The sequence below is a fragment of the Curcuma longa genome, unplaced genomic scaffold, assembly GCF_044706935.1.
Source record: "Curcuma longa cultivar G26 ecotype Majalengka, Jawa Barat unplaced genomic scaffold, ITB_CL_G26_1.1 contig_22671, whole genome shotgun sequence".
Classification (NCBI taxonomy): domain Eukaryota; kingdom Viridiplantae; phylum Streptophyta; class Magnoliopsida; order Zingiberales; family Zingiberaceae; genus Curcuma; species Curcuma longa.
The window spans coordinates 1-24,535 of NW_027431973.1; the positions used below are offsets into that span (position 1 = coordinate 1).

The window sequence follows — 24,535 nt, forward strand, 5'->3', positions numbered from 1 at the left end:
GTCTGGGATAGCCTCAAGACGAAGTATCTTGGTAGTGATCGGGTGAAGAAGGCACGCGTACAAACATTGAAAAGCGAGTTTGACGCCCTCCGGATGAAGGAGACCGAGACGATTGATGAGTTTGCAGGAAAACTCAGTGCCTTGAGCAGCAAGTTCTCCACCCTTGGTGCCACGCTTGAAGATTCCTCTCTGGTAAAGAAGTTGCTCGATTCTGTCCCTGATAAATTCTTCCCTATTGTTGCCGGTATTGAGCAGTTCCACGACCTTGAGACTATGCCGTTTGAGGAGGCTATAGGGCGACTGAAGGCGTACGAGGAACGAACACTACGATTACATGGCAACACCAACAACATTGAAGGTGAGCTCCTACTTACTCATGCCGAATGGCAAATGCGACAGAAGGGGAGCAACGTGGACACTTCATCAGGAGGCAAGGGGTGTGGATCCAACAATCCCAGTCGTGGCAATTGGCGTGGGCGTTGGCGAGAGCGCGGACGTGGTCGTAGTACGCAGCGCCAAGACAGTGCAGGAGGCACTAGCGGCAACAACAGTGGCGCTCGTGACAAGAGACATATAAAATGCTTCAATTGTGAGAAAATGGGGCATTATGCGTCTGAATGCTACAACAAGCGTCGTGATGAGGCTCACCTCACTTGTGCCACCGATGAAGAGCCAGCACTGATGATGACCGTGTCCCACGAGGAGTCTCACACAAAGCATGAGCGGCAAGATACCATTCTACTCAGCGAAGAAAGGTTTCTACCGGATATGTATCGTAGCGAAAAAAAAGGAGAAGATAAAGATGTCTGGTACCTTGACAACGGTGCCAGCAACCACATGACCGGCCATCGCGAGAAGTTTCAAGAATTAGATGAAACCATCACCGGGAGGGTGAGATTTGGCGATGGATCAACCATTGAGATAATGGGCAAGGGAACGGTCGTGTTCGAATGCAAGAATGGCGATCAGAAGGCTCTCCACGAGGTATACTACATTCCGAAACTTTGTAGTAATATTATGAGTCTTGGTCAATTGACAGAAACTGGGAACGAGGTGCACATGGAAGGAGATACCATGAAGGTGATTGATAGGAGCGGGAAGCTCTTGATGCGGGTAAAGCGAACACAAAATCGCTTGTACAAGATAACCTTGAAGACATTCAAGCAAGTCTGTCTCATAGCAAGCCTAGAAGACCCAACCTGGTTATGGCATGCAAGGTTCGGACATGTCGATTTCCAGGACTTGAAGCTTTTGGGAGAAGAAATTGGCAGTTGGTGTGCCACTATTGCCCCAGCCAAACAATTTTTGCGAGGTGTGTGTGATGGCCAAGCATGCAAGGTCACCATTCCCATACCAAGCAAACTTTAGAGCAGAGAAGCCGTTGGAACTTCTCCATGCTGATATTTGCGGGCCAATCTCACCATGTACACTCGCCGGTAATAAGTATTTTCTTTTAATTGTTGATGATTTTACAAGGTGGATGTGGGTGTTTGTACTAGCAGCAAAGAATGACGCATTCGAAGCTTTCAAGAAGTTCAAAGTCTTGACGGAGAACAAGACTAAATACAAGATCAGAACACTCCGAACAGACCGGGGCGGCGAGTTTCTATCCACGGAGTTCACTCAGTTCTGTGAAAATGAAGGAATCGAGCGGCACCTCACGGCTCCCTACACACCCCAACAGAATGGTGTTGTGGAGCGCCGTAATCGCACCGTTATGACCATGGCAAGATCTCTTCTCAAGGGTACACATATGCCGGCAAGGTTCTGGGGAGAGGCGGTTAGGCATGCTGTCTATCTACTAAACCGTCTCCCAACTAAGGCGCTAGGAGAGCGTACCCCATTTGAAGCTTGGATGGGGAGGAAGCCACATCTTGCTCATTTGAGGGTGTTCGGTTGTGTTGCATATGTGAAAAACACAACCCCTCACCTTAAGAAACTTGACGACAGAAGTTCACCCATGGTATACTTGGGTGTCGAGGAAGGCTGCAAAGCTCATCGTCTATTTGATCCAAGGCGTGGCAAACTACAAGTAAGTAGAGATGTCATATTTCAAGAAAATAGTGAATGGATATGGAACGCAGGTGCTGAGAATAAAGAAGACCTACCAGAATTTATGGTGGTGGATGCGTTCAATACCGACGAGGTGATTGTTGCAGCAGACATTGAGGCAGGGGCGGAAGATGCCACACCACCGACAGCAACCGTGACGAGAGCGTCAAGTTCATCTACACCATCATCAAGTCCATCTACACCATCATCGACAGGAGCATCAAGTCCATCTACATCATCATCGAACACTCATGCAACTACCTCACCTAAATCTTATGAAGGGCCAGTCCGTTATAGGTCACTTGCTGATATCTACGCCAACACTGAGGAAATTGTTGGTATTAATGAAGAGGTGATGATGGTGATGTCTGAAGAGCCGACATGTTACCAAGAGGCTGCAACCGAGGCTTGCTGGTACGAAGCAATGAAGGAAGGAGCACGCCGCCCTGCTCCTCGATTTGTGATCCCACGGAAGGAGAAGATGCCGCAGGTGCGGATCGTCGCCAAGAACTTCATGGATATGGTGGCGGCTTTGCCGGCTGTGAAGCTGGACAAGCTCTACGACAGTGTTTTCATCTGCGAAGCCGTTCTCAGATCACTGCCCCCTATGGCTAAGAGGTACATTTTGCAAATGCTGTACATTGATATTGCAATAACAGCAAAGTCAGTGGAAGAGTGGTTGCTTCCTGATGGGTTTTCCAAACACAAAGTGGTCAGTGATAGGTTGCCTCAACTGAGGGTTTTCCTTGAAGTTAATGACAGAAAGAAGGAGACAAGCTATAAGATAAACCCAAAGTTCCAGATCAATATTCAAAAGCACCTTGTGAATGGTGGGACTGTACCTAGAGAACCAATACCATTGAGTACAACCGTAAGATTACCAATCTTAGAGGATCTTGAGACATATGCCTCAGAACAATGGGAGCGCTTCTTGTTGCAGTTTATAAATTCTTCTCAAACAGAAAAATTGACAAGGTTCAGTTCTTCCATAATAAAGGTTTTCCAGCGAGGGCTTCTAAGCTCCAGGGAAAATAAAGTCCCCAAGTTAATTGAGAATGGCTGACAATTTCTGCTGATGGATACGAATGCACTGCCGGGAGTGAAGTTAGCTGCCATGCGACAACTACTCGGCGTTCATGATTTACAGCCATATCAGGATTAGGGGGAGTAATGTTATCAATTAATCCTGATAGACTTTAGTTACAACGTTTCTTTCTGGATAATTTCTTGACTTAGTATTCCTATTCTATTGCTTTAAGTGACGTTAACAAGCTTAGGTGGTGTAGTTTTATTGGTTCAATGATGTCATAGCTTATCAACTTTTGTGTATAAATACAACACAGAAGTAACGTAGAAATAATTCGGCAATAAACTTTTCCTCTTCCCCGTTGCATTTTATTTCTCGGTGCCTTTTATTTTTCATTGTTTTTCTCTCTTTGCTTTCTGCCGGTGTGATTTTGTAGATTCTGAGCCAACACCCCCGACCTTCTCCAGCGCCACGTAGGCGGCGTCCACCATCGCGTCGAAGAGGTTTTGGTAGTCGAACGGGCCGTCATGCACCACCGCACCATCGGACGTAAACAAGGCGTAGTCGAGTGGGATCTCAGCACTGTCGCCAGCGTAGCTGAAGTACGGGTACACGTTGAAGAGTAACGGAGCCTGGTTTGAGGCCAAGAACTGCACTATCGAACCCATTGAGTCCGACGCGAACGCACCCGCCGATGGAGGGTACGACTGGCCGAGAGCGTTCCCGGAGACGGCGGTGGAGACCTTGATTTGGCTCTGGAGCCCGGCGGCGTTGATGGCGTTTTGGATATTTTGCATGGCCGGGAGGACGTACTGAGCCAAGTTGGGGTTCTCGGGGATGACCTCGTTGCCGACGGCAATGTAGCGGAAGGCGACGCCGGAGAAGGCGACGATCTTGTTCTGGACCCAGTCGTTGGCAGCGGACTGATCGGAGGCGATGGACTGGAGGTTTTCGTTAGGGAGGCCGACGATGAGCTGGATGTTGGAGCCGGAGAGCGCTTGGAGGACGTCTTGGTCGGGCGAGTAGATGCGCATATTAGTGATGCCGTTGGAGCGGTAGAGGGCGACGACCTCAGAGGGCAAAGGGAGATTATTGCCGTGCCGACCGTAGCAGACGCCGATGCCATGAACACCTGCAAACCACATCCCACCAGAATTCTCATGTTAATCCTATTCTTTAATCAAACATCGTTTACTTATATATAAACTACGAGAGAGAGAAAGCGAAAGATAGATCGATCGTACTGTTTGGCACAGTGACAAGAAAGAATATTAGCGCAATGGAGTACAAACACAATTCAGCCATGATGATCGAGAGGCCGAATTGCTGTATAAATAACGTGTGAGGGGTGTGGTGCTGAAATGTGTCGAAGTGCAACGATATATATAGAGGCTGGGGCGTGGAAATTGGGGTGACTTTGTGGTCTAATCTATTCTACTCAAAATCGAATTTAATTAGGCGTGGAAATTAATTAGACTTGTGTGCAAGGTCAACCTCTTTAATTGATAGAGATCTGTAGTGTCGTAGAATCACATATATGTAGATTCGACCTACAATATACATGGTGGTTTAAGTTGACGATTAACATGTTATCTGTTGGCATGCGCCTGTGATGCTCCGCTGAACACGGCATGCTCCTTGGCGTAGGTCTCAAGTCCTCTGTATTTCGTATAGAATGGGCACTTACTTTCCTATATGGGATATAGTGCGTTGGTCAAATCATTGAAGTGGTTCATATATTTTTTTTGTTAGAATATTAATATAATATATATTAATATTATTATGTAAACCGGTCTATATGACTCGATATTATGTTACCCGATCTATGTGACCCGGTCTAAGAAATATTGCATATATATATATGGCTATATCCTGTATTATTTCATTAATTCAATTAATAGAAAGTTATTTCCGACATGGTATCAGAGCCGTTTTTCCGAGATCGCGACTAAGGATCTAGGAAAACCCTAAATCTCTTTTCCCGCCGCCACCACGCTGCGCCGCGATCTGGATCTAGCGCCGCATCCAGACGCCCTGCTCTCGCCAGCAGATCCGTAGTGCTCTGCCGCCAGGGAAGCCCGTAGTGCTCTGCCGCCAGGGAAGCCCGACGAGCCGCCCCTGCTGCTCTCAGCCGCCGACGCCGACCAGAGCTCGACGCCGGATCGCAGCCGCCCCTCTGACTCACGTAGGGCGCCGCCTGGCCTGGTCTTCTTCTCGCTGCTCCACGGTGCTGCAGCATCTTCTTCTCTGCTCACGTGGGGCGCCGCCTGGCCATAGGAGAGGGTCTTTGTCCTCCTTTTCGCGTGGGGTGAAAAACGCCGCCGAAGAATAAGAGAGAAGAAGAGGTGTGCCACTATTTCTTAGCCTTCTTCTCTTTCCTGTTTACATCACTTCCTTGATTTCTCCACCTTTGTGGCAAGAGGAAAGCCGGTACCTTCTTACTCTTTCCTGTTTACGTAATCAAGCCCCAAATACTTTGTGGCAAAGTCGACTATCCTCCTCCGACAGTGCGTCTGAACTTTACGAAAATCGTGTTCTGAGGATTATTCTCAAACAGGGCCGGAGAAGAAAAAGGGCTAAGCCCTAGCCATCCGTCCTTTCTCTCTACTCCCAATCAAATGATGTTGGCATCAGACAAACTATCTGAGAAATTCTGAAGTTCTGGATCTGCTCGTTCTAGCGGCTTTGACAGTTTTGGCGGAGGCTTAAAGAAGGACGAAGGTCTCTCAATATGGATCGTGTTAATGCTTGCAAGGATGTTCGATCGGACAAGTCTGCTAGATGTCGTCGTTGTCCGAATGCTGATCATGCTTACACTCATTGTCCCAACATTGAGTGTCGTTATTGCCACAAAAAGGGTCATGTCCGTCAGAACTGCCCAAAACTGAGTCGCACATCCTCTACAGCTGGCTCTTCCTCCTCCATGGCCGCCGTCACAAATGTTTTGCAGCCGCCTCAGTCCACTACTCCCACCCTTATGGATATCCATAAACTGCTCACTCAGGTTTTATCTACCAATCCTTCATTAGCCACCACATCAGGTAACCGACAATGGTTCTTAGATTCTGCTTGTTGCAACCATATGACCTCTAACATTAATCTGCTACATTCTATAAAACCTCTCGCCACCTCGCCTCCCATTCACACTGCAAATGGTGCCCCCATGCAAATCACACATACTGGTCATGCCACTTCACCATCTCTCCAAGATGTCTACTACATTCCCCATTTAACATTAAACCTTGTTTCTATTGGTCAGTTGGTTGAGCAGGGACTTACTGTTATTTTCACGTCTTCTGGTGTACAGGTTCAGGATTCGCAGACGGGCCAGATTCTTGGGACGGGGCGCAAGAAGGGTCGCCTGTTTGAGCTTTGTTCCCTTCAACCCTTTCCTTCTATCTCTGCTGTCGTTTCTCCTTCTTCCATCTATCAGTGGCATCTCAGACTTGGGCATGCTTCATCACATAACCTCCGATCTCTTGCTGCTAAAGGTTTTTTTGGTTCTATTAAATTTGAATCTTTTGATTGTGTGCATTGCAAGCTTGGCAAACAACCAGCACTCTCTTTCTCAAATAATCATTCTATTGCTGATAAACCTTTTTCCCTAGTTCACTCAGATATTTGGGGGCCCTCTCCCATTGGAACGTTTAAAGGTTATCGATATTTTGTAATCTTTGTTGATGATTATTCTCGATTCACTTGGATTTATTTCTTGAAAAATCGTTCTGAACTTGCCTCAACTTACTCCACTTTTGCAAAAATGATTCAAACACAATTCTCATGTCCTATTAAAACACTCCGCACTGACAATGCTTTGGAATATAATGATTCTACCTTTCTCAATTTTCTTTCTGCCCAGGGCACTGTTGTTCAACGTTCATGTCCTTACACTTCACAACAAAATGGTAGGGCTGAACGTAAACATAGGCACATTCTAGATACTGTTCGTGCCATGCTCCTTTCTGCTTCGTGTCCTGATCGGTTTTGGGGAGAAGCTGCCCTTACTGCTGTCTATACAATCAACCGGATGCCTTCTTCTGTACTTCAGGATGCCATTCCTTACGAGAAACTCTTTGGTCAGCCACCAGATTACTCCATTCTTCGTCCATTTGGCTGTGTCAGTTTCGTCCACCTTCCCCCACATGAACGAAACAAATTGGAGCCTCAGAATCGTCTGTGTTGTTTGTTGGGATATGGGGTAGAACATAAAGGCTATCGTTGTTGGGATCCTGTGTCAAATCGAATTCGTATTTCTCGTCATGTCACCTTTTGGGAACATAAGATGTTCTCTTCTGAGTCCAAGTTTAGCATTCCTTTTCATACTGATTCTCCCTTCTTTGTTTTGGATCCATCTCCTTCTTCTGCAGATCCCGAGCTCACACAGATTCATGTTGACACTGCCGATGCTTCCCCGTCAACAACTGATTCCCCTTTCTTTGTTTTGGATCCATCTCCTTCTTCTGCAGGTCCCGAGCTCACACAGATTCCTGTTGACACTGTCGATGCTTCCCCGTCACCTCAAGCTGACTCATCTGCGTCTCCTGAACAAGCATCTCAAGTCCCTGCTGCCACTGGTCGACGTTCAACCCGTGTAAGTCGTCCTCCTTCTCATCTCCTTGATTACCATTGTTTCTCTGCCATTCTATCTAACCATGAGCCTAGGACTTTTCGTGAGGCAAACTGTGATCCAATGTGGCGTGAGGCTATGTCTGAGGAACTGCAGGCTCTTGAGAAGACTGGGACTTGGGATATCGTTGATCTACCACCTGGCAAGAAACCTATTAACTGCAAATGGGTTTACAAGATCAAAACAAATTCTGATGGATCTGTTGAGCGCTACAAAGCTCGTCTCGTGGCCAGAGGTTTCTTACAGGAGTACGGCATTGACTATGAAGAGACATTTGCTCCTGTTGCCCGTTTGACTTCTCTACGTTGTCTTTTGGCTATTGCTGCTGCTCGTCGATGGTCTCTTCACCAGTTGGATGTGAAGAATGCTTTTCTTCATGGAGATCTTTCTGAGGAGGTTTATATGAGTCCGCCGCCAGGTTCAGACATTTCGGGGAAGGTATGTAAGTTACGTCGTGCTCTTTATGGTCTGAAGCAGGCACCACGAGCTTGGTTCGCCAAGTTCAGCTCAGCACTTATTCAGTATGGGTTTACCGCCTCTCCCTATGACTCTGCTTTATTCATTCGTCGCTCCTCATCCGGGATTATTATTCTATTATTATATGTTGATGATATGGTGATCACTGGAGACGATGCCTCTGGAATATCTGATTTGCAGACCTATCTTCATCAGCATTTTGATATGAAGAGTCTTGGTAAGCTGCGTTACTTTCTAGGTCTTGAGATTTCCGACACGGCAGATGGTATCTATTTGTCCCAGGCAAAGTATGCTTCTGACCTCATCTCCCGTGCTGGCCTGACTGACAGCAAGACTGCCTCGACTCCACTTGAGGCAGACTGTCGTTTCACTCCTCTCGATGGCGCCCCTCTTAAGGACCCCACGCTCTATCGTCAGTTAGTGGGCTCCCTGATATATCTGACAGTCACTCGTCCTGATATAGCTCATGCAGTTCACATCGTTAGTCAGTTCATGACTAGTCCCTGTACAGCTCATCACTCTGCTGTATTACGTATTCTCCGCTATGTTAAGGGCACTCTCCTACATGGTCTTCACTTCTCTGCTGATTCATCATTGGTACTCACTGGTTACTCTGATGCTGATTGGGCAGGCGATCCCACTGACCGACGCTCCATCACTGGTTATTGTTTCTTCTTGGGTGATTCTCTTATTTCTTGGCGAAGCAAGAAACAGACTGTTGTTTCTCGTTCCAGCGCTGAGTCAGAGTATCGTGCGCTTGCTGATTCTACTTCTGAGCTTCTTTGGATTCGACGACTTCTTTCTGATCTTGGCATTCCTCAACCGCCTGCTACCGATCTTCATTGTGATAGTCAGAGTGCCATTCAGATTTCTCGAAATGATGTGTTTCATGAGCGCACTAAGCACATTGAGATCGATTGTCATTTTGTACGGCAGCATGTTAGTGCTGGTACTGTGCAGTTGCGGTCCGTGTCTACTGAACATCAAATTGCAGATATCTTCACCAAGTCTCTCTTGCCGGGTCGCTTCTATGTGTTATTGAGCAAACTCAAGCTGATCTCTACTCTACCACCTTGAGTTTGAGGGGGGGTGTTAGAATATTAATATAATATATATTAATATTATTATGTAAACCGGTCTATATGACTCGGTATTATGTTACCCGGTCTATGTGACCCGGTCTAAGAAATATTGCCTATATATATGGCTATAACCTGTATTATTTCATCAATTCAATTAATAGAAAGTTATTCCGACAAATTGAGATCATTAGTGATATTTTCTTTTTCTTTCTCTTTTAGATAAAAATTAAAAAGGTGTCTTTTTTTCTTTCAAATCATCAAAGAGGCATCGTATTTCCAAATAAAGGAACATTTTCTATATTACTATCCTAACCTAAAAAGTTTCCAAATATTTAAACAATTATTAGAGCAATTAAGTCCTAAGTGATTGAGTCTAACCAGGTTATTTTAATGTGGTTGTCAAAAAGTTTATGTTAAGTTTATCTAGTTATTTTGATATGTTTGTTAGGTGAGTAAGTGTAGAAATTTGACAAATAATTATAGGTGCAGAGATAACTGAATAGGCTGAGTTTGTGAAGTGTAAGTAAATTAAGATTGAGCATAGTTTGTTAATTGGAGAAGTTCAATGGGTGTTAAAAAAGTACAAGTCTTAGCCGATAGAGAAGCCTAACAAATATTGATAAAAGTTCAAGAGGTCTTGATAGATAGAGAAGTCTAACATGTATTGACAAATTATTTGAAAGTCAAGGTTGACTAAAAACACGACAAATGATATTGATGAAAATTTAAAGGTGAGACTTCTAAGTAAATAGACCTAAACTCATAGGCGCCTCTTAGTAGTTGAAAACTCAAAGGTTAAGTGTCTTACATATGAAACAAAAATAGTCTTGAGAAATTATGTGAGATTGTAATTTTATATTTTTATTTTTTTAAGGTAGAGGTCTAACTAGATATGTACTTGATCAAAAATATTTACTTGGGTGGTAGTCAATGAATGAACTTATCTCGAATTAAATGAAGATTGAGCTAAAGGCTGAAGAAACATAAGCATGAGAATCTGCAAGCTAACAAACAGAAGCAAAAAAAAAAAAAAAAGAAAAAAGAACACTTGTTCACTTTGAATGTACACCTCCATTTCATACTTTCTAAAGCACAAATCGAACAAAAAAGAAACCTTTCTTCCAATGCAAACTATCCCGCCTTTTCTATAAACATTTATGCATCACCATTCTTTCCTTCCTGCTTTCCGCTTCAATTCACCAATCCAACACCATGCCGTCACCCGCCTCCCTCTTCTTCTTCTTCTTCCTCCTCCTCTGTTTTCTTCCATCTTCCATTTCCGCTCAAGACAATGAAGCCAATGCCTTCGAGGAATCGCTTCTCCACCAGGCCTGCTTTAACACCACCGCGCACGAAGCCTGCTTGCTGCGCATCCGAGGCTCCCCCACCGGCCGCCTCTCCCGCCCTATCTCCATCCTCCAAAGCGCCGTCCGCGGCGCCATCGATGAGGCCGTGCGTGCCGCCGGCACCGCCTCCGACCTCGCCGACGCTTCCGCCAGCCTCCGCGAGGAGACAGCGCTCCGCGACTGTTCCGAGCTGCTCGGCTTCACCGCCGACGAGCTCGACTGGTCGCTGGCCGAGATTGGCCGGCTCGTCTTCACCAGCCGTGCCGCCAGCAGCGAGGCCAACCTCCGCGCCTGGCTCAGCGCGGCGCTCGGCAACCAGGACACCTGCCTCGACGGCTTCGACGGCACTGACGGTCGCGCCCGTCGCCGCATCGAGCGCCGGATCGCGGAGCTGACGCAGCTCGTCGCCAATTTGCTCGCCATGTACAAGCGGATGCGGAGCATCATCCCGCACGCCTCTCCCCCGAGAAACAACACCAAGAGGGTCCCCGCACCGTTTCCGCCGCCGTCGTGGGTGGCGGCGGAGTCAGAGGATCTGATGCGTGCAAGCTTGAAGTCACTTCGCGTCGACGCAGTGGTGGCGTCGGACGGCAGCGGGCGTTACCGATCGGTCAGCGAGGCGGTCAACGCTGCTCCGAGCTACAGCGCGAGAAGGCACGTCATCTATGTGAAGAAGGGGGTGTACGTAGAAAACGTGGAGGTGAAGAAGAAGAAGAGAAATATAATGATGGTCGGAGACGGTATCGGAGCGACGGTGATCACCGGAAATAGAAACTTCATGCAGGGGTGGACTACCTTCAGAACTGCTACCTTTGGTTTGTACATGGAAATAGAACTTATTCCTTCCTTCTTTATTTGGAAAATTAAAGCTCTCTTAAGAATACAGAAAACTCAATGCAATTTCCTGCAGCGGTATCTGGGCCGGGCTTCATCGCCCGGGACATCACGTTTCGGAACACTGCCGGGCCGGAGAACCACCAGGCGGTGGCGCTGCGCGTCGACTCCGACCGCTCCGCTTTCTTCCGGTGCAGCATCGAGGGCCACCAGGACACGCTGTACGCCCACTCGCTCCGCCAGTTCTACCGCGACTGCCACATTTTTGGCACAATCGACTTCATCTTCGGCAACGGGCTCGCGGTGCTCCAGCGCTGCCACATCCACACCCGTCGCCCGCTTCCGGAGCAGAAGCCCACCATCACCGCGCAGGGCAGGAAGGATCCCAACCAGAACACCGGCTTCTCCCTCCATGGCTGCTTCGTCCATGCCAACTACCCGACCTACTTGGGCAGGCCCTGGAAGGCCTTCTCGCGGACCTTGGTCATGCAGTCGTACCTGGGCGCGCAAGTGCAGGCCGCCGGCTGGCTTGAGTGGGCCGGAGATTTCGGACTGAGCACGCTATGGTACGGTGAGTATGGGAACTACGGGCCGGGCGCCAGGCTGAGCGGCCGCGTGGGGTGGCCCGGCTACCACGTCATCCACGACGCGGCGGTGGCAGGCTTCTTCACTGTCCGGCGGTTCATCGACGGCCTCACTTGGCTGCCGCGTACGGGGGTCCAATTCACCGCCGATCTGTATAAATAGCTACCTGTTTACGTGCTAACTGAAATTTTCACTTAATTAATTAGATACATTATTTATGCTAGATATTAATATAATTGTTGAATGATCCACCAGTTCTGTTGTATGGATTTGTATTGGATTTCATGGTTCGCTTATAGTAGAAATAAAATGATCTTTGTCGAACATTTTCCTTTCTTGTTAATTGAAAAGAACACTTTTTTTTGCCGAATTCTAAATTTATTCCAATAGTTAGACTCTTTTTCGCATTTGTTAAGCTCCATTTGAAGTTCTGTCGACACGTGTTAGATTTCTGCATGTCGCCATCACCGGCGTCGTCCCGACAGATTCTTGCGTCCTCCACGGACCACCACCCAATGCACCGTCACCTCCCAGTACCCAACACCACTCCAATGCCCCCACGTGCCGGTTACTCTTTTCGTCTTCCAGGACCCACCTGGTCTCGCCATGCAGCCGTCGTTGAATGATCCAGTCCCTCGATCATGCGGGCCAAATGCACCGTCACGTCCCTTTCCTACGCTTTTATCCTCAATAGCATCACGTGCGCTTTTATTTGGAGAATTTAAAATTCGGAAAACCAGACTGTTTGAGAAATTGGCAATTAATTAAATAGAGAAATTAGGCCTTAAAATGGGGAGGGTGGGTGGGTGGTGGTGAAGTGGAACCGTGGCAGAAGTGCTCTTCCTGAGGAGATTTGTTCTTTTGATTTCGCTGGAGGCGTAGAAGAAGAACTGAAGAAGAGATGTGCGGCGGAGCGATCATCTCCGACTCCTTGGCCTTCATGGATGGCCACGATAATATCTCCGGCGTGGAAAGCCTTCCTTCTCACGGTAACGTTCTCATCATCTTCTTACTTTAATCGACGTACGGGTTTGATTTCTTAATGTTTGCTAGCGATTTTTGGCGCAGCGGAGTGCGAGAGGAAGAAACCGGCGGCGGAACGGCGTCGGAAGACGAAATACCGGGGCATACGGCGGCGGCCGTGGGGAAAGTGGGCGGCGGAGATACGGGATCCGAGGAAGGGAGCGAGGGTTTGGCTGGGGACGTATGCGACGGCGGAGGATGCCGCGCGGGCGTACGACGCGGCGGCCCGCGAGATCCGCGGGAACAAAGCCAAGCTCAACTTCTCGGAGGCGGAGGCGGAGGCGGAGGCGGAGGCGGAGCCAGAGCCGTCAAGAAAGAGGAAGCCTGCCTCCGCGGCGTGGAAGGAGAGCCCCGGTTCGTCCGGCGAGGCCCCGGTGGCGCTGGGGGAGGAGCTGCTGGAGCAGATCTCGAACCTGGAGACGTTCTTGGGGCTGCAGCACGAGGATTCGGCGGCCGCCTCGAGTGCGACGGTGGTGGAGGACATAGTGTTCGACGGAGCGACGTCGAGGGATGATCTCCGGTTCGTGTGACGGTCGCCGAGTTCGGGTGACGATCGCCGAGTTCGTGTGACGGTAGCCGGCGGACCGCGAGTGGACGGCTGTGATGGACGGCTTGATTCCGAATACCCTTGGCGTTGTATAAAAAATGACATCATATGATATATTATTATGATTTTGGCGTTAGTATTTCAATAAATTATCATCAGCATCGATCGTGTTCAAACTAAATAAAAATTTGAAAATTTTTATACTTTTAAAATTGTTCAAATTGAATTATAAAGAAAATTAATCCATTAAAAAAAGAAAATAATTAATTCTAAAATATTCTTTAATTAATCAATTGTGTTATTTCATCGTCGTCGTTATTTCATCAACCGATGTCTTTCATAATAGATTTTTTAATATAATTTCTATTTTTTCATTTTATTTATCATTTATTTAGTTTTCTTATTTAACTAAGTCTTTATAAGTCTTTTTTATAAGTCTTTTTTATAAATCCAAATTCTTTATAACCTTCAAGAGTCAAAATAAGTCTTTTTTAACTATCTAATAGCAATATCAATGCTCATATTTTCAATTTGGAGATAACAATTTATACCAAATCACTATACCAAACAAGAATTTAAAATTCTCAAATTCATGTCATTAAGGACTCAACTTCTCTCTTTATTTTGAGATATTCACTCGAATCAAATCAATTAAAGCATCTCTTTTTTTTTTAATTGGCTCTTTTATAAGTTTCACTCTTTCCATATAACTTTAATTCCCAATGTGTTGTGATAATAGCTTAAGTGGTAGACCTTTGACGTGATCTTAGAAAATTTTTCATATTTGGTAGAAAAGGAGAATAATTTATAAAGGCATTATATATTACTCCAAATAATGACATAGTTTTGAGACAATAATTTATCGTATCATATAATGTCAAGTTAAGGTTGTATCATCCCTATGGAGTATAAAAAACTCTAGATTTAATTCAAGTAATATTATCTATACACTATTTTGTTTTCCTTTCATATTTGATCCAGATCAAGTTTAAGGTTTTCTAATACATTTTTTAGTTCAATTAAAAGTCTATGCCCTGATATACTATCTACCTTTAAAAATGTTATCTAATATTATTCTACAGCTACAAAATTTGTTGAATCATTCACATAACGTATTATAAGAGACTTTTTTTTAATGACTTGCATCTGGAGTAATCTAAGATAATTGAATAATATTTTATTTTTTCACTTTTGCAATAATGACATTCTTCATTTAAATTGTCAACGTCTATATCAATTCATTTTGAAGTTTAAGACCAAGATATATATAATGCATCTCTTGTACTTGAATATAACGGATGTGCTATTGTATTATTGGATAAACTCAGTAATTATTTCAATCATTTATAAGAAGATACTATTGTTCTGAATATAAATTTTTTCATTCCCCTCTAAATGCTAAGTTACTCTTTTCTAATCTTGACACTTTTAGTTTGGAATAACTTGTGACAAAAGGAGAATACTTTGACTAAAGAAATTGAATAAACTAATAATTTCGTATCAATTATTTCTTCATTTTTATAGTAATTGTTTATAATACAAGATATCAAAATGTCTATCAGTATTATCTTTAGAAACAAGATATCATCAATTTTAATTGGATCCTTTTTATGAAGCCCCTCATATTTTGACCAATTTTATCCTAATTCCCCATATCACCAATATTCAAGGGAAATAAACTATCTAAATTTATATTTTTATATTGAATATCTTTCATAATATTGTCATTATTTTGTCATCAAATTCATTTACAATGAGAGGTTGACTTACTTCTTTATTATCATTCTCCTTTGTAGATTGATTAAGTTCTGGATCCACATTTATCAAATCATCAATTATTTCTTCTATCTGTATTTTATTATTGTTTGCAAAATATTTATCAATACCACTTGCTTAGTTTTGAATTAATTCTTCTTCTCTTTATTTTTTCCCCTCCTTTGAGAGCTAGACAAATGTTTATGAACTATTATTTATTGATTATATGTAGTAAAATATTAAAAAGTACCAAAACACATAAATTATTAATTTTTTTATAAACAATTAACTTAAATACTTTAAATCTAACTCGACCTTGAGGCGGTGCATCTGCGCGAATCGTCATTAGCCCGTGCCCATTACCCTAATTATGTTACTTAATTAGGGTAAAAAAAATTAAAACTATTTTTTTGGGTCTATAACTAACTTATATATTTTTATTATTTTTTAAGGGTATCTCAAACAAATCATGCTCCAAAACTAAATCCATAAAGTAAATTGCCACATTCTTAGAGAATTTTCATTAAAAATATGAAACTTCAGCATCTCCTAGCATATAGACTGTCTCTCTCTAAATTTTTACAAACAATAAGTTCTATCAACAATCCTAAATGCTCATTTTCATAATCAAAATGGAATAGAGATGAGGAGATGAGGAGAGGCTCATTCAAGTTGTTGAAGATGTTGATCATGCAAGTTGGCTCCTAATACTTCAGTCTATGGCCCTATCAAAGAGAAGGAGCACCTTTCCACCACATCTGCTCTGTCAAGACTAATGCTATGTTTACTTGATAGTGCGGATGAGGAAAAGAAAGGAATCCCTAGGGAAAATAAATTCCTAGGGAGGAGAAAGGAAATCCCTCGCCGTAGCTCGCCGCAGGGAGAGTAAACGGAGGATGCTCGGTCGACAGACGTCGACCTATTCGTGGCGGCATCGTGCCTTCTGGCTTCCAGTTGTTGTGCCGGCGTCACTGTGTGCCGGCTTCCAGTTGTTGTGCCGGTGTCACTGCGTGTCGGCGTCACTGCGTGCCGGCGGTTTCAGATAAAGCGACAGGGCCAGCAGATGATGAATGTGTGGAAGGAGATGGAGGATTGGGAAAAAGTGGGGGCGGCGTCGCCTCTGTACCCATTGCTGAGGGACGAGATCGCCCGCTACGGCGAGCTTGTAGCTGCTTGCTACAAGGCCTTCGACCTCGACCCTTCCTCCGATCAGTACCTCAACTGCAAGTACGGCAAGGAGAGCATGCTCCGTGGGGTGGGAATGGCGGACTCCGACTACGACGTCACCAAGTACGTCTATGCCGCCCCCCATTTCAGGATTCCCATCGCTGCCAGGAGCAGCAGTCCGCAGGGAGAGAAAGAAGCGGAGGCGGAGGCGACGAGCGCAAGAAGAGAAAGAAGCGGAGGCGGAGGCTGCTCGGAGGCGACGAGCAGCGAAGGCGGACGAAGAAGAGGATACGGGTGAAGGTGCGCCGACGGCAGAGACGAACGGCGAGCAAGGGACAGAGGTGCGCCAGCGGCAGAGGAGAAGAAATCGGAGAGATTTTTTATTTTGTTCGTCCGTCCGTCCGCGTTCCGCCCGATTTCGGAGGAATAGATTTTGAGGAGAAAACGATCCGCTGATGGATAAAATTTCTTTCCTCTCTTAAAAATTTATAAAAGTAAACGATGGATGGATACATCCTGAGGAAAGTTTTCCTCTGATTTACTTTCCGCCCTCCCAAGTAAACAGGGCCTAAGGTGAGACTTCAAGTCCATAGGAGAGAATGCACATAGGCAAGAGTTTCAAATTAAGGTTGTGTAAAAGACTTGAATTTTTAAAATGGAAAGAAGCAACATTTTAGGTGGGGTGAACTTTGAGTAGTAGTTCTAGTTGGTCGTCACTATCATCTAGCAACTGAAAACCAACAAAGGCTTCGTGGACTTTTACACAAACACATGTCAAGCAAAGAACTTTCTATGTCAAACATAGAAATTGACTAAGCTTACTCAAAATCATGGATTTTAATATAAAGAATATAATGGCTCGTGCATGTGATAGTAATCTTTACGATGAACCATAATTTATCAAGGCGCACTCTATAGAGGAAGAGCATTTGAATTGTTCTAGTAATCAAAGGAGGTTGGAGTTTCTATAGATATCAATGTAGGTATTTTGGGATATTCTATTGTAGGTTTATAGATTTACTTGGAGTAGTCTTAGGGAAGAGATATCCCCTATTTTGCAAAGTTAGATTGTGTTTGCATGGACTCTCTAACTTGTTTTTTTATGTAAGTAAAAAATATATAAATTATAAATTCAGAGTACACAATAATCAAGACTTAGAAGTGATTCATGTCTGATAAAGTATCAAATTGAATACACTTCTAATGCCTTGTATAAATGAATCAGCATACTCCTATGAATCCTCTCACAATCTAATTAACCCTCATCAAAGAAATTGTTATTACATGCATGCTCTCCATCAAGGTGAATCAAAAACGACAAAGCAAGATATATCTAACCTTCGTCAGTAGCCGTCCACCTCTATAGTACTGCCCATAGACTCAAAATGTCCGTCGATAGGAAAACATCTCCTATCCCATATGAAGTCAATCTCTGATCCTCCTCTATAAATTCATGATAGATGAGCATCTAAAGAATAAATGCTCCTGCATCTCCAACACCCATTTATAAAAAGTACACTGTTGATCCTCCAAATAGTCTTATTTGTCTCTAGTCAAAAGATGTTTCTGTGTCAGCATCAAATCATAACTGCATCACTAGGTTGAATGTAAAGCTTTTGAACTCTCTAACTTGTGATCTCATACTAGGTGGTTGCTCTTCGACTAGTCTTCCTCTAGGACTTCAAGATCATTCTCCACCTCTAAATTAATTGTGGTTAGTTCTCTTGCTCCATTTATTTTTTTTATTTTAGATTAATGGACTCTATCAACATAATTTCTTATCCCAAATTGAAGAGGTGTTGACTCAACCTCAAGAGAGAGATATTTAATTGCTTTCTAAGCTTGTAAGTTGTTTTTCCTTTAGGTTTGACTGAAGGCATGGACCTCTATGGTTAGGCTCTATGTTGGCATTCAAGAGAGGTATCTAACTTCACAGTTGGAGAATATTGAATCCTTAGTAGAGCTAGGGCATTGCTAGGGTTACTGATTTAAGTTTGAGGTATATTCTTGATAGAGTTGAACTCATAAAGGAGGGCAAGGATGAATACTAGCAGCAAGCACTAAAAATACCAGTTGTGATGATATATCACAATGATATTTTGTTAATGCAAGTTTATGTTATAATTGTTAGGACCAATGGCATTACTAGAGGTGGTGAATAGCAATTCGCTTCGCTAGATTGTTCTCGTGTGCTCGTCTACAATTGGTTAATTAGTATGCAATGGAAATAAATACAAGCATTAAAAGCACAAACATAGGAGACACAATTTTTATGTGGTTCGGAATCCCCAGTTCCTACTCCACAACCTACCATCCTAGTGATAAACCACTAACTCTCTCCTTATAAGTGATGTGGTCCTCAAGTATACAGTCGTCGTCAAGTAATAAAAAGATATCGAACCACAGGGACAGTGGAATCAATCACTAAACTATCACAGGAAGAGTTGAGAAATCGCGTGTTCGAGATTGGTGATGGGGGAAGTGAGAGTGAAATCAAGCACCTATAACTCGATCGAAGAGAAATCAGCTATGTGATAGGATTAGGGCCGGAAAACGATCGTAGGACTTCGGATTCCTCGAGATTATGATTGATGGATCTGGAACTCCTTACCATTCCTCAATGATTACACAATTGCAGAGATTCTAATAAAAATATCCAATTAGACCTCGTCGGGTTTCGTCAGAATTAAATCATGAATCCTCTAATGTTACGATTACTAGTCCGAGATGACACCCAGATAGCCTGGTTCTATATCTCTCCCGTTGTCACCAGACACTCCAGCAATACTACTAGTGTCCTACTCTCTGTCACCGAGTACCCAATTAAGGACATCTTCCTAGCAATCAATAATTATTAGCTATCTCTCATAAGAATTTATTGTAGTCTAAGAATCTCCTCGGAAAGCCTGGTTAAAGGTTCACCTTTTGTCACAAGGCACCCCGATCATACGATCCTAAGATTTCCATTAAACTACAACTCACCCTCATCCATATGAAATCAAACCATTCATGGACATATTATCAAATAAGTGTAAGGCACAAATCCACATAGCAATGCATAATCAAATCATTGACATGGTAAATAACAAATCCACAGATACGATCATCTATTTACATCCCGATTCCTCCTACATCCTAGAATCTAAGGATCTACTCTATGACGGCGGAAATACAACACAAAGAAGAATAAAAATAGTACATCTTACTCCTAAATCTGAAAGAGAAAAGGAGATAAGACTTATCAATCAATGCAGTCTTCTTGGTCTTGCAATCTCCTCAACTATGGTGGATGGATGTGGTGGAGTAGTCCTGAACAGATGGATGGACCGATGAATCTCACTCCAAATGGTGGCTATGGTGGCCTTCAATCACCTCTAAGGGCTCCCTCCTTTTTAGGGCTGAATAAGAGAAGTATTTATATGCCCTAACACCACACAGCTGTGCCTCGTGGCACGGCACAAAGACACACACCCCTGCTTCTTCGTCACACGGCCGTGCCTCATAGGCACGACCTTGAGTAGTCCTTCCTCGAAAAAAACAGGCACGATTATGCCTCATAGGCATGGCCTTAACCTAACTCTTCTCTGGAAGTGAGGCACGGCCCCAACCTGGAAAAGGCTGAAAACTAGGGCACGACCATGCCTATAAGGCACGACCCCAGACTTGGTTGACTCTAGTAGGGGGCATGGACATGTCTTCATGCACGGACATGTCTTCAAGCACAGACGTGTCTTCAGGCATGGCCCACGGCAGCTGATGATCTGTAGGGAAGCACGACCGTGTCTGGTGGACACAGCTGCTGGCTGGTGTGGCTCGTGTTTCATCAATAGGTCTTGCGTTAGATTCAGGTTAGCCTTCACTTTCCATTGACATCAATTATGGTATTGTCTTATTGATGATGATAAGATAAATCCTATTTTAGATGCATAATAGATTAAGTTTGATATATCATATTAGCTCATGTACAAGCATGACTTGCGCATGTCAAATGTTGGACTAGTTGAGGTAAAAATTATCGAAGTAGCCCAGTTAATATTTTGTCACTCGGATTATTTTTTGTGCCTAACTAAAGTATAAAATGAACATATTAATAATTGTTGTCTAAATCGCCAGCTGCTGACATTTCAAGCGCCAACAAAGGCAAATAATGATTGAGTAGTGGTCATTATGTGGCTGTGTTAATGATTGTTAAGATTTTGAACCTATACAAGGAGGCTCTTTTCTCGAACAAATATAGATCAATTAGATCATTCACAAGCAATCACTCTTCCCACTTTTCTTCCTCCACGTTCTTGTTTTCCGATAATAGCATTTGGGTACACATTCAATTTGCCACAAAAAATCAATGTTTGATTGTCGACATAGTTGGACAATTGTATCCTGTGATATATATAGACATCCATTTGAACCTATAAGCACGGTCAAAGAAGGGATGAATCTATTTTTAAAATTTGTATTAAACACATACCTCGGTTATGCTTTGTAAAGACCCAACTTAGCCTTCTCGAGTTGCTCAACAACTCAGCCTTCATTGCTCGATAGCTCACCCTTCCTAGCTTGACACCTCGACCTCCTTGTTTGACAGCTCCACCTTCCCAACTTGATCTTCCCTACTCAATAGCATGACCTTCCCTACTCAGTCTTCCCAAATCAACATTTTCTACTCGGTAGCTCGATCTTTCCTGCTAAACAATTTAGCCTTTTCTGCTCACCATCTCGACCTTCTTCATCTCAACTTTCCCGATTTGGTATCCCTAAGTTCAAGTCCATTTTGATGGACCAGATAAATTTAAATTTTAAGATTTAATAATTTTTCATTTACTCCTACTCTACTCCTACTCTAATAGGATATTCTATACATTTATTAATAACAATGAGTTAGCCATTTATTTATGAGACTGAGATATTGATACAATTTAATTATTTCTAAACGCATTTAATTAGTGATACTAAGAACAAGTATGCATGTTCACAGTGCACAAATTGAAAATTTTAATCCAGTTAGTATTCAAATGATAGATCATAAAAATAAAAATTAAATTTTTAAAAAAATAATTTTTTTTAAGAATAAACTTTTTTTCCATCTGAAAAATCATTCGCTCTTCTATTATATGTTTCAACTAGAAGCCCCAGCTGGTTAAATAAACACAACATTTTAAAATAAATTAGAAAAGAGTAAATCAATGTCAATGTAGACATCTAAAACAATAGTTTCCATATGTAAATAATCAGATGTATCATGCAACCATTTCAATGGAGACTGAATGGTCAAATGATGAATGATAAATTTTAACATAAATGTTTTAGATTAGATATAAAAATAAATAAACAGTTGTCCAGTGGGAATTCTCATTAGCATTAATTTGGACTTACAAAAGACAACATATAATCATGGGAAAAAAGCAATTCTTTTAATTTTTCATTTAGCTTATCTAGGAAACAAATTGATTTAAGAAAAAAAAATGATAATCCTAGTAGCCACATCTCTGGGGGTGGTGTCCACGAAAACTTCCCACCGACCACCAGGGTAAATCGGGAAGCGCAAACGGCGGCCAATCCAGATGCCCAGCATCCTTTGATTGCGTTCCCCATTTGGAGGAAAATTCCTGCAAATACGTCGTAGCTGGGGATCGAACCGCGAGTCCCTAAGTTACAATCCGAATGTCCTACCATTGCACCATTGCCCCGGGGACTTGATTTAAGAAAGAAGCTTCGAGCAGCTGGCTAATAACTCAAGCTAATTAGGTAAAAAGTAATCTCTTGCATTCAATTAGTGATTGTACTATGAAAAATGTTCTTTGAGGCAAATTAAGTCTTAAACCAAATGATCAATCTCAATCCATCAAAGATACAGTGAATATTTCAAAGATGAAGTTGGACTCATTGGGGAGCGAGCAGTTCACCAACTCTTTTACTTCTGAATGGTCTTAGTCAATGACGAGGATTTCTTTGTGGCGTTTGGTAGTGAGAGCAACACAAAATAGGGCATGTGGTCCATTGAATGCAAAGCCACGCATCAATGACTTGATTGACGATGAAATCAGGGATGGGGATACGTAGAGAAAGTGATTGACAAACCTATTTCTTTGTCACGGGATGGGGATTTCTTTGTGAATCGATTGACAATGAATTCACGTTTGGACATCGAATAGAATATATATTAGATGAAAAATTAAAAGAGAATTATAAATAAAATAAGCATGAAAAATTAAAAAAATAAGAGAAGTTTTTGGCCGTCTCTAAAATTTTTATTGAAAAAATTTTATTTAATAATAAAAAATTATTCGAAAATAACTAAACATGCGTATAAATAGATCCTAAATAAAATATTTGAAAAAGTCAAAAATACTCTAAAATTGTAAAAATTAAAAATTATAAATAGTAAAAAACATATTCGAAGTCTTCTAAAAATACTAAACAATGTCTAATAGATCAGAAAGTGGATCAATATAAATTTTAACTTGTACCAAATAAAGATCTCGGAAATAATTTCAGAAAGAATTTTTAACAGAATGGAATTTCTTCTATGAATCGATTGACAATGAATTCACATTTGGACGTCGAACGGAATATCTATTAGACAAAAAATTAAAAGAGAATTATAAATAAAATAAGCATGAAAAATTAAAAAAATAAGAGACGTTTTTGGGCGTCTCTAAAATTTTTATTGAAAAAAATTTATTTAATAATAAAAATTTATTCAAAAATAACTAAATATGTATATAAATAGATCCTAAATAAAATATTTAAAAAAGTCAAAAATATTCTAAAATTTTAAAAATTAAAAGTTATAAATAGTAAGAAACATATTCGAAACCTTTGAAAAAATATTAAACGATGTCTAATAAGTCAGAAAGTGGATCAGTATGAATTTTAATTTATACCGAATAAAGATTTTTAAAAAAATTTCAATTAAAAATCGATCACGTTTCATTCTGATACCTGAGTCAAAAGTGATGATCAATTAAAATTCAACTCTCATATGTCACTCCTACGTCATGTCTTACATCTATTTATATTTTTAAGATGCTAGGGATTATGATAAATGAGTAATTTAGGTGATAATTTAAAATGGTAAATTAGGTATTTTGGTCTAAGATAGAGACATCTTCACAATAAAATGAAAATCTTACATATATTTTGGCATTAATTTTTTAGATTTTAAAAGTATTTTTTAATTTGAAGATATCTTTACTTTGCACTTACGTAACATCTTCCATATATAACAAAAATGATAAATCCCAATCAGTCTCATGAACTCAATCTCTGAGGGTGGTCGATCCAGTCCCACGGAAGTTTCCCACTGATCACCAGGATAAATCGGAAAGCACATACGGCGACCAATCCAGATGCCCAGCATCCTTTGATTGCGTTCCCCATTTGGAAGAAAATTCTTGCAAATACGTCGTAGCTAGGGATCGAACCGCGAGTCCCTGGGTCACAACCCGGATGTCCTACCGTTGCACCATTGCCCCGCGGACATCTTCCATATATAACAAGTATGTCCCCAAGATGTAGCATAGATAATGAACATTTATTATTTCTGATATAACAATTAGAGATTGAATCTTGTAAAAATTCATAATTTGTCATTCATCCTATTATGTGCCTCCTGTTTATGTACTTAAATGTATTTTCTTCTAAATCTGTGGGACTAATTTTAGAGTCGTTGGGGTGACGAATCTAATTGTTTTTATATACAACTATTATTCTATAATAGTCCACTGTAATCTCAACCGTATGACATAAAATTTGATCATAAAAAATCTTTTTCTCATCTTCTACTCATTGCAGGTCACACCTTAATTCTCATAAAGTTAAAGTGCGACCTTGAAATTTATAACTCAGTTGTCTTTTTATAGAACCATGATATAATATTGGAATCCCTAGTTAACATAGTTGGATTGCTACTACTTGATGGATATTTAGACCAATTCTCTTAAACAAATAATATACTTATATCTGGATAAGCCTTTAATTAGCATATTTATATTCTCCTTTGACTTTACATAA

At 42.1% G+C, this 24,535-nt stretch overlaps 4 protein-coding genes across 4 annotated transcripts; 3 read left to right on the forward strand and 1 right to left on the reverse strand.

Annotated features, from left to right (window-relative positions):
* The first annotated feature begins 93 nt into the window (after positions 1-93).
* Positions 94-1,368, forward strand: LOC141817951 (uncharacterized). The gene has a single exon (XM_074705558.1). It carries the CDS (start codon positions 94-96, stop codon positions 1,366-1,368), a length of 1,275 nt encoding a protein of 424 aa, XP_074561659.1.
* Positions 1,369-3,471: 2,103 nt separating this feature from the next.
* On the reverse strand, positions 3,472-4,412 carry LOC141817952 (glucan endo-1,3-beta-glucosidase-like). The gene is made up of 2 exons (XM_074705559.1): positions 4,324-4,412; positions 3,472-4,211 (listed from the first exon to the last, which is right to left on the reverse strand). Exons 1-2 carry the CDS (start codon positions 4,382-4,384, stop codon positions 3,472-3,474), a joined length of 801 nt encoding a protein of 266 aa, XP_074561660.1. The 5' UTR covers positions 4,385-4,412.
* Positions 4,413-10,477: 6,065 nt separating this feature from the next.
* On the forward strand, positions 10,478-12,192 carry LOC141817956 (putative pectinesterase/pectinesterase inhibitor 22). The gene is made up of 2 exons (XM_074705563.1): positions 10,478-11,426; positions 11,522-12,192. Exons 1-2 carry the CDS (start codon positions 10,478-10,480, stop codon positions 12,190-12,192), a joined length of 1,620 nt encoding a protein of 539 aa, XP_074561664.1.
* A 727-nt stretch (positions 12,193-12,919) lies between these two features.
* On the forward strand, positions 12,920-13,652 carry LOC141817950 (ethylene-responsive transcription factor ERF071-like). Its single transcript, XM_074705556.1, has 2 exons — positions 12,920-13,019; positions 13,099-13,652. The coding sequence occupies exons 1-2, from the start codon at positions 12,932-12,934 to the stop codon at positions 13,581-13,583; spliced, it is 573 nt and encodes a 190-aa protein (XP_074561657.1). The 5' UTR covers positions 12,920-12,931; the 3' UTR covers positions 13,584-13,652.
* The last annotated feature ends 10,883 nt before the right edge of the window (positions 13,653-24,535 follow it).